The 14,282-nt window shown below is 41.1% G+C and overlaps 1 protein-coding gene across 2 annotated transcripts in view; it reads left to right on the top strand.

The window, feature by feature from the left end:
- PPEF1 (protein phosphatase with EF-hand domain 1) overlaps window positions 1–14,282 on the top strand; it is a 35,246-nt gene that overhangs the window by 2,566 nt on the left and 18,398 nt on the right. The window contains exons 2-5 of one of the 2 annotated variants that reach the window (XM_010394462.4): window positions 2,845–3,034; window positions 6,532–6,659; window positions 7,458–7,509; window positions 13,120–13,292. In XM_010394462.4, coding sequence (XP_010392764.1) covers window positions 2,971–3,034; window positions 6,532–6,659; window positions 7,458–7,509; window positions 13,120–13,292 — 417 coding nt within the window. In that variant the 5' untranslated portion in view covers window positions 2,845–2,970. Of the gene's footprint in view, window positions 1–2,844; window positions 3,035–6,531; window positions 6,660–7,457; window positions 7,510–13,119; window positions 13,293–14,282 lie in introns of those variants that run through there. The other variant, XM_039551128.1, reaches the window with a different exon arrangement.

Below are 14,282 nucleotides of genomic sequence, written 5' to 3' on the forward strand. Positions count from 1 at the left end.
TGCTTTAAAGGATGGCTCTCTGCCCAAAGAACCTGCCATCTGATTTCATTAAAAGTCAGCTATAAATCTTTACAGGATGGTCTTTATGTGACTGACAAACTGGAGGCATGATTGATTTGGGGCAGCAGCTATTAGATCCTGACCAAATGATGCTGAGCCATAATCTCTGTAAATCAGGCTCTCAATAGCTTGGGTTCTCAACCCCAAATTTCTGAGCACTTGCTGTGTGTAACCTTCAGTGACTCCTGTCCAGGAAAGAGCAGCATGTGCTACTCTGGCTTAGCTTTGTGCACATCCATTGGCATGACTGCAAAGACATTTTATTTTGTTTCAGTGGATGGGTTGTACTTTTAGTGCCTGTCTATAACAAAACTGGCTTTTTTGCTAAGCTGAGACAAATCTAGCATTTTTTAAAGTTATGTCTAAAAGTGGGGAAGATCACTGACTTGTAGAAATTGAATGCATGCTTTTTAGTCAACATGACAGATTCTCTCTTAAAGGTAAATCAGTGGTATAGTATCCAGTATGTTAACACAGTGTTATATTTCAAATTCTCATCCAGCTACCTTGTGTCTCTTGCAATACCTTGGTAAAAGCTCAGCTTTCCCTTTCATCGGCCAACATTTGGGGGGAGTTTTGTAATGGCAAATGATTCTTCACCAGACACTGCTACACTGTATAGTAAGTAGCTCACAGAAATTACTCTCCTGGCCTGGAGTCTGGACATACTTGTTGGCAGTGAGGATGGCTCTGTAGCCACTTGAGAAGCCATCATGAAAAGTTGTCCATTTTTGAATGCAGATATTTGGGACTGAAGGTGATGACTATTCCCCTGGACTACCTCTTTGACAGCCAGATTTGGCCTTTTAGGAAGTTTAATGATAGGATATATCTGTGCAAGTTTTCCTCCAAGCTCTGAGTGTATGTTTGAGTTTTCATTTACTGCTGTCACAATAAAATTTCTGTCCCTATGCCTCTTTTAATTTCTTTGCTCAAGGAGGTTCTAGAAGTCCATGAGTTTAGAGGTATGTGGAGGAGAGTGGTAATGATTGGGGGAAAGATGAAGTCACTGAAAGCAGGGTATGATCACGATTCAGCCCCCCATTTCTTGGGTCAGCCCATTGTTTGCTGTGGTTTGAATGGAGGCCTGAGAGGTGTGATGGTTCTATTTGGGGCTCCCATTGCCCACTTGCTGGGCACAGGCTGAGTTGCCCTTTAATCAAGAATCTCACTGCAGTAGAACTTGGATTGTAAGATCTTTTTTGCTCTTAGTGCCAGTCTTCAGACCACAATTCAAGTCATGGCTGGCTTGTTTGAGATGGAGTAATGAAGGCTTGAGATCCTCTTAAGAAGGAAAGTGAGTAGATGGTATGCAGGAGAGCAAGAATTGTTTGGAGAGAAGACAAATTTGAGCTATTAGCAATATCAGTGCTGTATTTGATGCTGCCAAAGCCATTGAGTGGCTCAAAATTAATGTAAGAGCACTTTTAAAAAATTTCATTATACCTCCTTCAGAGAGAAGTAAAGCAGTCCATTGCAGGGAAAAAACCTTAAACTCCTTCTTTCCTGAAATAATTACTCATAAGGAGTCAGACCCAGCTGAAGTGTAGGGTACCCTTGTTTTGTGGGACCCTGAAAAACAGTCCCAGAACTACAAAGAGTTGTGTGACATTAACATGACATGACAGGATATCATACATAATAATAAATGTAGAAAACTGCACATATAGTCCCACAATTATAAATGTTTTCTAATTATTGAAATTGCAAATCACCTAGTTACGCATTTATGAGTTCTTTTCTTTTGTATCCTTCTTTTATTTTGATTTCTGCTAGTAAAGCCAAAGGAAAATAGTAGCTAAGGATTCATTTTATGCTGATGAATTTCTTTGTTTTAAAACTCAGGTTAAAAGAAAAGGGATATCAATGAAACAGAACAACAAATGAAATAATTCAGATGTGAGACGTATCCCTGGAGATGGAGAGAGAGGGGTCAACATGATCATATAAGAAATCTTTAGCTAAAATAAAGTTCAGTATCTAAGAGCATCAGTGAATTTCTTGTTGCTTAGAAATTGATCCATTTTGTATCTCAGAGGAACTGTATTAATTTGAATTTGTTGATTAGAGAGTGTATTGCATTAGCAAATGATACTATTTAGTGAAGAGTTGAGCAAGTGCCAGGAGAAAAACCCAAAAGACTTCACTTCAAAATGTATTTTGTTCACTTATTTAATGAAACAAAATCTTTTGCTTGGATTGTTTCAATAGAAATGCAACAGAAAACTGGATATTTTATTTAAATGAAATCTGATTATGAAGTGATTTGCTATGGTATTGTCTGTCCTGGTAAATTTGGTGGTAGTGATAAAGAGAGATAAAGTGATAAATGGGGTGGGGTAAGGCAACTTTTCAAATCAATGGAGTGTTAGGAGGGTTGAGGGTTGGGGTTTTTTTAGCAGTACTATCAGATGTAATTTAAAATCTTTAAAATCCTGCAGTTCCAATTTTCAAATCACAGAAATGAAGAGTAATGTGTTGCCATAGTCCCTTGTCCCTAGTAATAAGGTTTTAAATAGCTATTCTTCAGATTAAGAAATCACTGCTGCACATTAACTTTAAGCTAACATGTAAGGAGTAAACTGTATTAATTACTGAGTTAATTTCTCTTGGCTGCAAGTTGATAGTAATCAGATGTGAAAAAGAAATCCAGTGTGCTCCAGTTTGTGTAGGATGTGCTGTACAGTAATTTGTTATGTGCTGAAGGTACTTCAGATTCTTTGTTGTCAAGCACCTTTTTTTTTTTTTCTCCCTGTCCCTTCCTCCCAATCTCACCCCTGTTAGGGGTACTAGGACGAGCCCAGGAGCCCAAAGGAGTATAGCCCTCATCACTGAAGGAACAACACAGGAAATGTATCTAATGCTAACAGCTGAGGGAAACATGCTTCGTATCAGCAGCAATTAAAACGGATGGGCAGCATCATTGGAACCATGGGGTGCAGCAATTCTGTAGCTGACAGAAGGTCAGAGAATGGTGAGTGTTGCTTTTGTCTTCAGGGCAAGCGGTTGTTCTCTCTCTAACACCAGAAGAGGATTGCAAGGTAATGTTTCCCCCCTATCCTGTTGTCAAAATACTTGTTCAGGGAAAATTATTTTCTAATTATTTTCTTTTTAAAAGAGTGCATAGTTTTTAGATGCTGGCTGAGGTCAGGAAGCAGCTTTAGACCACCTCTAACACTGACAGATTGGGTTGTAAAAGATTCACAGCACCTGGGACAGAAGCTAAATTTCAGAGGTGTCTGTGCTCGCTCTGTCACTGGCAAAGCTTAAGGGGTAAGGTACTGAGTGGGACTTTTTATGGCTTTTCACACCACAGGACTCCTGGGCAAACCACCCCAATTTCCCTGCTGTTGGGTGACCCCAATTATAAAACAAGTGTAATAAAGCAGAGCTATTACAGTGACTTCAAAATCAGTTTTCTGGCCTGCCAAGTGCCTGGCCTGGCATTCTCCCTGACAATTACTGAGGCTGTCAGCTGAAAGTCCCCACAGGACCTGGTTAAATGTTCAATTAAACTAATGGATCATCACCCTCCTTTTAATCATACCGCACCTTGATATGAACTCAGCAGTCTTTGCACAGGCAGGTGGGTTCCAGGATTCACTCAGACCTTTGTTCAGACCCTTTGTGTTCTCTTTCAAGATTTTTCATTAAAGCACAATTTGTTGGTCAGCAGAGAGCCATGTTACATGGTACTGTGCATAATCTTAGGACATTATTATGCTGAACAGCCATGGTTGAAGAGGAAGGCTCTTTCTGACTACCAAGCCAGGACCCAAGTCACAGGAAGCTGGTGACTATGAAGCAGGAGCACTTAGTCATAGCTACAGGGATCCCAGCTGACTGGTTTGAGAGCAGTCCTCAGCTTTGTGTACCCTACTCCATAGCAGCATCAGTGCTGTATCACAGCAATGAAAATACAACGCAATCAGCCGGACTCCCAGACCTACCTGTAACTCGGAGGCAGCCCTTCTGCTTTGGGTTTGCATGCTGTGCCTACGTGTGCCTTGCAAGACCTTGGATATGTGCTACTTGGGAATATTTCTGAGTGTGTAAAAGCTTGGAGTGGGCATGAGTGTCGGTGACTGAATGACGGACTCAGACCGCCAGGGAATCTGAATCGTTTACGCAAAGGAGCGAGTTGGTTTTATACACTTTTCTAAGGCACAGTATCTCCTTAAATGGCGTGACCTATCCCATGTTGCCACATCAGCAACACACTTTCTCAATGTCCTTTAATGGGGTGGTCAGTCACTGTTCACTCCTCTGGCAGCTCCTGGCAGGCTCCTCTCCGTAGGGGTCTGCTGTGTGACACCTCCTCCCCCCAGGGTCCGGGGGAGATAAGCCTCTGTGTGCTGCCATGTGCTCCCTTGTGCTGCCATGTGCCTCCGCAGGCAGGTTTTACAGCTCACAGCTCAATTCTCTCTTGTAATTCCCCATACATGAGGAGCTGTACTCTTTCTTGATCAACAACCATTAGCACACATTGATGTGGGGCATTAGCCCAAAGATGGCTTATGATTTTGTGTGCTTGTTGGACTGCGTTTTGTCTTCTGGAATTGCTGGATGGTTTTCTTTCTGCTCTTCAGCAGTAGTCAAGTGATGTTGAACCATCGTTCTATCTGCAGCCTGAGGCTGTACATTTCTCTAATGCATTAATAACATTAATTTAACAGATACTTGTTGGTGTAGAGACCTTCTGCAACTGATAACAATTTCTTTTAGAGATGCAGTTTAGCCTAGTGTGAAAATAATGTTCTGGTTCAGTCCTGAGAATAACAGTGCTGTAATAAGTACAATTAAAAAAAAAGACAGGAAACATTCTGTTAGATTTGCAACATTAACCACAGTGATTGATATGTTTCTGTCTTATGTGATAGCAATGGAACTGTGCCATGTTAAGTGCTCAGGACCATTAAGCAACCCAGGGGGGGCTTTAATGGGAAGTTTAATGGGTCTGATGCTGAAAATCAGTTTCTGTGCTGGTGACTGCGCTTTGCCCCTTAGGTACTCTTCTAAACAGAAATGTTGGTGACAGCCTCGCTGTGATATGTCAGGCTTTCAGGTCTGTAGTGGTGGAGACTGAAAGGACCAAAAATAATAGAGATGTCATAGTTTTTGTAGGGTCTGAGAGATGCTGTTAGTCATATAAGGATCACATTTCCTTCAGTCAGGATTTTTCTAGGGTGGATGCAATATCTACAGGATGGGAGTCTCTATGGATTTTAGTTTTGTCTAGACTAGAAAATTTTATCACTTTAACTATACTGTATAATCATTAATGGTAAAATGAGCAAACAAGGTGTTGTTATGGTATCTGTAAGAGTTGTTATAAAAAGGTTTCCTTAATGTTATACATCTATTAATAGAATCACTTTCCCATTAATGTTTGTCCTTACCTGCATAACTATCAGTTTAAGAAAAAAAATCATTCTCACTCAGGTTCCACTCATCTTAGTAGAAAAATTCCTGGTATTTGAGATCAGTTACAATAATTGACTGGTGTAAACTGTTGTCCCTGTAGTACAGAGCTTTTCTTTACTGTTTTGCAGTGCAGGACAGTGTCAACCCCAGGACCCCTTTGTGCCAGCAGATGTTGCTCTGCTTAATAAACTTTTATCTGAGCAGTTAAAGGAATGTGCTCTCTTTCTGGCATGAATGAGGCCTATAGGCAACAGGCTTTTTCCTCCAGCCTGCAGTCTTGATGACTGTCCTTCAGTGAAGTTTCCAGCAGTTTTCCAGTCTGAGATCATTGTAGACACAGCTTCTTAAAATGCTGAGTGGAATGCATATTCAGCACATAGTCAAAAATCGTCTTCTGGCATGTTCCCTTGAATTTTTGGGGTGAGTGTTCTTTTGTTAACCAAATTAGCCAAAGATATACCTGATTGCCTTTTGGCTTGTCTGTTTAAGTAACATATTCTGCCCCTCAATACCATTTGTTAACTTTTTATCCTAGGATTTGAATTTTGCTGGCTTGCTGATGCAGCTCTGCAGGCAAAGACTTTCTGGTAGAAGAGGTTGTTGAAAATACTGTCATTATATGGCTGTTCATGTTGCAGCTTGCAAAATCAAAGCTTTTTACTGCAGCTTGGTAAAGAAAGACATTCTACTGATAGGCTAAACTGTTCTTCCTTTCCTCACCTTCCCAAAACTCATATAGTGCCCATCAGCTGAACAAGACTGACTTCTTACCTGAGTACTGTCTTCAAGGCAATTAAATGGGGAAGGTTACTAACAACTTAGGCCTGAGCAAGTCAGCCAGCTTGGGATCTGTGTCTAAAGAAAGAAACAGTAAAGGCATCATGTAATTTTTTTTCAGTCTCACTTTTACTGGGTACCATCTTATTGTTGACTGTGCACAATGGACTGAATTTGTCATCTGTCTGAAATTCTGCAAAGGCAGCATGCATATTTCCCTTGTAGATTACCCTGCATCCATGTGTACTCCACTGCTTTCTGTTTTGACAGTCATTAGAGCTGCAATCCTCATCCAGAAGTGGTACCGCTTTACCATGGCCCGGCTGGAGATGAGGCGCCGCTATTCCCTCAGTATCTTTCAGTCAATCGAATATGCTGATGAACAGGATCAACTACAGGTTTGTAATCTTCCATTCTTCCTGTACAAACAGTTAAGTTATCCCCAGGACTGTGTCTGGACAAACAAAATGGGTATGTGGTGATTTCTTCCTACAAAGTTGGGTCCTGATCAATAAAACTATTTCCCTGCCTGACACATGAACTAAGTTGTGTGTATTCATACACAGACATACAGGTGAATGTAACTACATGGGCATCAGGACACCTTCCTGCCCATACAGCACATCTAGGGTATAGGCTCCTGTATAGCAGCTCTGTTAGCCAGGGATTGCAGGTCATTTGCAGATCACTATGGTTGATCTTAACTGTGTCTGTGAGGCAACATATGTGCAACAGAGATATCAGTGTTTCAGCATGTCAGCCCAGGCTTCCTTTAGGGTCAATACAGTAAATTTGGAACTTACAGGCCTTTGTGTTCATCCTAGCACCTGTGTGTAAAGTCAGTTCAATGCATTGTAGCAGTTGTTTCTATTGACTACGAAGGAAGTCTAGGCAAATAGTCTGGGTGATGGGCAAGATGAATTACACCCAAAAATATCAGCAGCACTGACACAGCCCTGAAATATTTTATGTATTCATAAAGTGTCAATTGTGAATTCATAGCAAAGAAGGAAAGGAAGCTATTTTTGTAGTAGGACACAAATTGTGTAATTGCAGGCTGATAATTTGGGAATATACAGTAGTGACTTAGATCCCTCTAAATGGGAAATTGCAAGTAATTGAGTAAGAAAGACGTTAATGCTTGTTGGATCACCTAAACTCATCAGTGTGTTTGTTCTTTTCTTTTTCATACTCAGCTATCCAGCTTCTTTACATTCATGCTGGATCACTGTACTCATCCTGATTCAGGTAACGATAAAAATAAAAGTAATGTAGAGATTCTGTTTGAAATACTTGATATGAGGAAAGTTAATTTTCAATGTGATCTTTACAGCCTATGGCATGTGCTGGGGTTGAGGTTTGATAATGTAATATGAGTTTGATCTTCGAAGTGTTGACACTGCTTACTATCTATTCAGTGAATCAGGGCAGTCAGTAAGTCAGAACAGGTGCTTTTGTCCTCACGAGAATATTCAGAGGTGCTCAGAGTGCTTTCTTATGTTACTGCCCTTCCTACAGAATCCAATTTTCACAGCTTTCTATGCATGTTTTCTTAAGCTATGAGATCTGATTATTCAGAAAGATTGTGTTCAGTTGGTTTAAGGCAGGTATAATCAAAGAGGTTGCTCTTCCCCCCACCTCCCCCTTCCTCTCCCTCCTGGCGGTTCTGGACCACTTTTTAATTTAATTTGTTCTAGATTTCACTGCAACATGTATCAGTATGTGAATGATAAAAAATGAAATAAATTTAAACTGCTGGAGATAAATCTTCGGAAACCATCTCAATTAAGTTTCAGTTATTCAATGAATAACCTTTAATTTTTGAAGTATTTTGGGATCCTTGAACATAACTTACTTTTGAGGTCAAGCTCAACAGAAGGACAGAAAGTGATTCTTAAGTCCAGAAAACAAACATGACTTCCCTGAACAAATTCAGAATAGATCTAATCCCAGCGGAGTTAAAAATGAGGCTGTCCCCTTCTTACTGCATTACAAGAAAATGCCCTTTCTCTTTCATCTGGCCTAGCCACGGGTTATTCCAATTAAAATTTGCACAAGATACTTTGATAGCAGGATAAAACCACCATCAAAACCTTAAGTGGTTCAGCATTCTAATGACAACCGGTAGAAATGGTAATTTTTCTCTCTTAAATACTTTAGAGTGCCTAATGCTCTCTGTGCTCTGCAGAAAAATAAATTACGTTTGAGCCTTGGTCCAAAGTCAAGACAGATGATGCAACAGTCCTTCCTTTGATTTTTTTTTTTCCATTACTGCCATATTCTGTAAAAAAAAATCTGCTTTAGTCATTTAACTTCCTGGAAAGGAATTGGCAAACTTAAAGAAGATCAGATACTGCTCACTTCTACTACTTCTTCATGCTGATAATGCACCTCTGTTCAGCTTTTCCATCTGAATGGGGAAGAAAACAGTAGTGCTAGGTCTGAAATTTGGAAAAATATTGTTAATCTCTATTTTTAGTATTAAAATGGAATTTTTTAGCTGCTTGTTGTAGATATGGTTTATCCACCTTTATTAATTGTGTCTGCTGACAGAAGGAACAAAGGTGAGGTGTCTCAGGTGACTTTCTAGGGCTCAGGACATTGCAGAGCACACTGCTACATGCATAGGTTTATATGCAGGTGGAGATTCAAGCCTCACCTGTGCACAGGGAGATGGAGGGTCCTGTGGGCTGCCCCTCATCACCACTGCAGGTGACCTGTTTCTTGGTCTTGTAGATACTGGGAATTGCAGATGCGGTTAAGGCTGAAACACATGATAAAGTGCAGATGGGTTATGATAAAGCATTCTTTTGTCTTGCTAGCTTAAAACTTCCATTTTTAGGACTGATTTTGTTAAGACTTGATGACTGCTCCAAAGGCTTTATTTTTCTCTTGGTTTGTTCCCCCTTTCTAACACCATGTGTTGCAGATACCAGAACCCTAAACAAAACCAAAAAATTCTGGTGTATGTTTAGTAAAGAGATGGCCAAGGCTGCCTATCTATGCAAGAACTGACTTAGACTTTTTTGAGGGATTGCATATCAAATGTCTGTTGTGTGGGTTGTGGTTATTTTGTCCAACTACTGGCTGTGTCCATTCTTTGCTTTAAGCTCTTGATTGCTTGCCCCTGGAAGTGACCTTTGCAGCACCCATGCTAGCCCCACTGATGTAAGCAAAATCAGTGCTGAATAGAGGGATTCTTAAAGAACTGCTTCCACTTTTGCTGAATCACCATCTTAAGAAACGAACTACCACGAACGTAAACATAACAACCAGAGAGGCTTCAAATCGACTTTGCTATTCTCTGGTGGTTTTTTTTTTTTTCATCAGTGTGTGCTCACTTAAATTAGAGTGATTGCATATGGTTCAAAAGCTGTCTCCAAGAAGACAGCATATAATATTCTTACCAGAGAATAAGTTGCCTGTTCTTCTCAGTATGATAAGAAAGTTACCTGAAAATTCTGTGATCTGTGGTTTTCCTTACATTATAAACCCCTCGGTCTCCACTATTAATCTTGTTGCTTTCCTCTTTTTAATCTGTTTTTGCAGATTATGTTTTTAAAAGAAAGGAAGCAGCTGCCATCTCATTAACACAGTAGTGCTTTTGATGTGATTGTTTATCTGTTATACCCTAAAGCTTTTTTCATTCTCTCATTCTCCTTAAGATGCCAGTGTAGTTTGTGATTGGGATATTATGTAGTTTATGTCTTGTTCTGCTTCTTATTAAAGGCTATTTTGCAAGGGTTTATGGAAAATAAGAATAAAAACCTTTTCTACCATACATTTTTCTCCCTCGTTTCCTGAAAAATTTTACTACATTCTCAGCTTTCAATGGAAAGTTCTCTGGTCAGAGAAAACTGGAAACTGCCTTTCCGGCAAAAGGTGACCTATTTACTCACTCTTTTATGGGCACATTGAGGGTGAGAAGACTGCAAACACATCCTGGGAAAAATGGTGGGACTGGGAATCTAAGCCTGTTCCTCTCAAGGTCACCAGGGCACCTCCTGGAGCCTTTCTTCAAAGGGGAACAAAAGAAAAAACGTGTTGTTTTCTGCAGTTTCCTTCCCCATGATGCCTCCCTTACAGCTTTAGTGCCCTTCCAAGATATTTTGCACAGTGATTCTTGCAGTGGAGAGAAAGTTATAGCTGCTTGTAGTTTGTAACGCCCAGGAATGGAGTGAAAGAAGAAATGTCTGAAGTGTTATAGAAACCTCCTCCCTCCTCTTTGTAGGCTCAGTGTCCATTTGGCTTTGGCCTGAGGGCTGTGAATCAGTATCTGGCATATGTAAGAGCCCTTCTCAGGAGTCAGAGGTGCTCTCAGATACCCCAATGGTCAGGCTGAAGGCACACAGATGGTGGCAGAACAGAGAACTGATTTCAGAGCTGCAGAAGTAGCTGATTCCTGGTTACCCTGATTGTGAGCACATCCTTGGCAGTGGCAACTTTGACTTGCCTCTAACAACTCCCCTGGCAAGACGATCTTGTCAGGAGAATCAGGTCCTTGGGCTTTCTGTAGCCAAATTGACTCCACCTAGGTCTGGGCCTTTGTGTTTAACACTGAATATGGCTGTAGGGTAGTTGTGTGGGCTCTCTTAATGGTGAAGGCTCAACTCCCTGACCTCTGGTGTCAGAGTACAAAGCAGGTCATTGCCTGTGCTCCCTCTAGTCAGTGGAGAGATGCAGATGCTGGCAGAGGGCATTTCATTCTGTCTTGACACATGTGCCTGAACTAGGCAGGCCTAGACTTTTCATCTGTCTTTCAGTATGGACTGAAAGAGCCTTGATAGCTTCAACTAGAACAGGAGAATGTGAGGGGTGCTGAATCCTTCAGAATTAGTCCTGCATGGGGCATGTGGTGAGCTGGTGTACTTGCTGGCCACCACGGTGATCCCCAGGCTGCTTTAGGTCATCCATTACTGACTGTTCAGAGATGGGACAATCATTGCTGTGCAGGAAGAAGCCTTAAAATCCAGCTGAAAGACTGCCTGAGGAGCTGTAAGCACACTCTAAGGGTAATGACAATGACTGGCTTTTGACAACTCATCCAGAAGTGGAAACTGGGGTGTACTTTGCAGAGATACGCCCTACAGGGAAAGAGATTGCATTTCCCAGCCTCAGCATGTGCCAAAATGGAAGCAAGTCTGTGAGGAAGGCAAGTTCATGTTCAAAGGTAAAGTGATGGATGGATGGCTTCCTGTGTGCAGGAAGGGAAGGCAGGAGTAGGAGCAGGCATGGGCAGGTGTCTGCCTGGCTTGAAGCGCTGAGAAGATCACTGACTTTGAAGGAGTCATGTCAGATGAGGACAGCTGGCTAGAACAGGCAAGAAATGAGGAATCTGGGTGGTCTGAGGAGCTGGTTCTGCAGTTGCCCACTTCCTGGGAAGTAGGGTGCAGAGGGAGATACTGTCCAGAGGCCTGCTGCTAGAGCTGGAGCAAGAACTGGTGCAAATGTGCTTGGCTAATCACTATGTGGGAATCAGCAATTTCAGCCCATGGTGACATTCTGGTGTCCAGCCAGACAAAGCTGTAACTGTGGTAGAAGGCTGCAAATCAAACTGTACTTGGTGGAAACAGCGAACCTTGCTGTTATTTGATGCCTTAGTCCATTTACATGGCTGAGTATAACATTGCATTAGCACTGAATGTGCTAATCAGCTCACAGCTGAAGTGCTGATAGTAAAAGGGGACTTTTAAAAATCCAGATTACATTTTTATCTATTTATTTCTTTAATATGGACTTTATCCAGTTGCAAGACAAACTGGCCTTTATGAATCTCATAATTTAGGAGGCCACATGCTGGTTTTGGCTACTGTGAGTTTTGAGTCACAGCCACAGGTCAGCTGTAAATCAGCAATAAATAATACAGCTACGTGGCTGTAAATAATACATTTTTATTTGCAGTTGCAGGAAATCAGGGTTACAGAAAATTTACCTGTAGCCCAGCAAACAGTGTTTACAACAATCATCTCACAAGACCAACTCTGCAACAGCATCTGCTAGAACACTTTTGTTTAGGGCCTGGTTCTCTCTTTTCGAATAATATATGATCAAGACAATCTGCAAGAAGAAAACACTGAAGTCTGGTGATCAGTCAGTTACATTTCAAGGTTACATCAAGAAAAATATTGGATTGAAGCAATTAGCCGTGTTCCTCCTTTCTCCATGTTCCAGAAGAATTAGAAGCTATACTCTTCTTTCACCACTCTGTTTTTGTTTACTTTATTTCATCCAATAGTTTTATGGCAGCAAACCAACAGCTGGCATTGTTTCCTAGCTGTATCAGAAAGGAGTGATTTGCAATCCACTATGAATAAATAGAATTTTGTTGGTGACTTTTAAAATAATCGCTGACCTTCTGGTATTTTAAGTAGAAAATAAAAGTAATAGAAGTGAATCTCCAAAACCTGTATCAAAAGTGTAATATTGAACTTTAAACAGATGATGCTCATTAAAGATCAGCCACTACTTTTGTGTCTCCTTGCATCAGGGGGAGGGAGAAGGAAGTTTGTACCAGGTGATGGTTCTCGTTACCTATGTGAGCAGACTGCTCCACAACTTCAGTGTAAAATTTTTTGCACCCTGACCACAGCTACCAGCAGTTGGAAAAGAGTTTTCGCCTGGTTTTAACTTTGCTTTGGTCTTTTTTACCTTGTTTTGGTTGATTGGTTGGTTGGTTTTAGTATTGTGGAACAATCTGTGGAGACCTGGAGCTTTTCCACGATACGAGGCAGGAGTCAGCCACTGTAATACTGCAGCAGTTAAAGCAGTTACATTCAACCAGTTCTGGCCATGCTGGTACAGCTCTATGGGGGACTGGTGGAGTTTCTACAGTTTTGTTTTTCTTCCCTCTTGTTCCAGTGTCTCAAATTTTTACCAGCCCTAGTGCTCCTCAGGTGATGGATGAAGGCTTATGTTTAAAAGAATTTGAAAAGAAGATTGATGTTCCAGACTCCTATTATGGACCACGACTCTCATTCCCCCTTACTGTTGAAGATGCCAATGCTCTCCTTCATGCTTTCAGGAATGAACAGGTAATTTGCAACTAGCTTGGTTTTGTTTTTTACTTATTTTACATCTGTCAAGTTGTAGTTTCACAATCCAATGCAAGGCTAAACTGGTGCCCAAAGAGATATTTCACCCTTCTTTTACATCCCATTACTTTTTCCTGCTAGCCCAGTGTGAGCATAAATGTGCATGGTGAGCCGCCTTGGGAAATTGATCTGGCTGGAAGTTAACACAATAAAATCAAAAGCAGACAGTTCTCAGACAGACGAGTTCCCAGATTTGATTCACTACTTTGCTGCACGACCACCAGGCCCAGCACTGGGGAGGAGGCAGGGAGTAGTGAGATGAAATGAGAACACTTAAGCAGCTGCAAGTCAGGAGATCTCAGTGAGAGTACAGAACTGGGAAAGGTGTTCTAAGCTAAAATAGAAACTAATTATCATCTTTTTCTGGGTTAAAAGTGCTCATTGTTTGGTCCTCTGTCTTTTGTCCCCCCACCTCATTCTTTTAGAGGAATTGAGGTGTAAGGGTTAATCACCTCATTCCAGGCTGCAAGACTCTACCATAACAGTGGGAGTGACCATAAAGCAGTGCTAATGTAGCAGAACACAGTGACAGCACAAATCTCTGGAGCTCGGGCTGCAGCTTCCAAGGCACTGAGGAGGCTGTCCCTCATTCTCTGTATTCCTGAGCCAGCCCTTTTGTTGCCCACAAGATGAGGGTGGAGCAGGGAGGCATTACATGGCACAGCTCTGTTTGAACTTGTAATTATTTGTGCTTAACAATATGTTGTATATAAAGGTTAAGGGTCTATCTTGCTTTTTAATTTTCTAAATAAGAATTTTTTTTTCTGAGTCAGTTTCTGTGGAGGCTGATTGTAAAAGTACCAAATATAAAGCAGATGATAAATGAGCCAACCCACACTTCACCTTACTGTCCACTCTCCCTTCTCTTATAAGGCTGGCATTTTATTAAAGAAATGATCATATGTAATTGGCCTTTTTGTTTGCTTAAAA

The sequence above is a fragment of the Corvus cornix genome, chromosome 1, assembly GCF_000738735.6.
Source record: "Corvus cornix cornix isolate S_Up_H32 chromosome 1, ASM73873v5, whole genome shotgun sequence".
Classification (NCBI taxonomy): domain Eukaryota; kingdom Metazoa; phylum Chordata; class Aves; order Passeriformes; family Corvidae; genus Corvus; species Corvus cornix.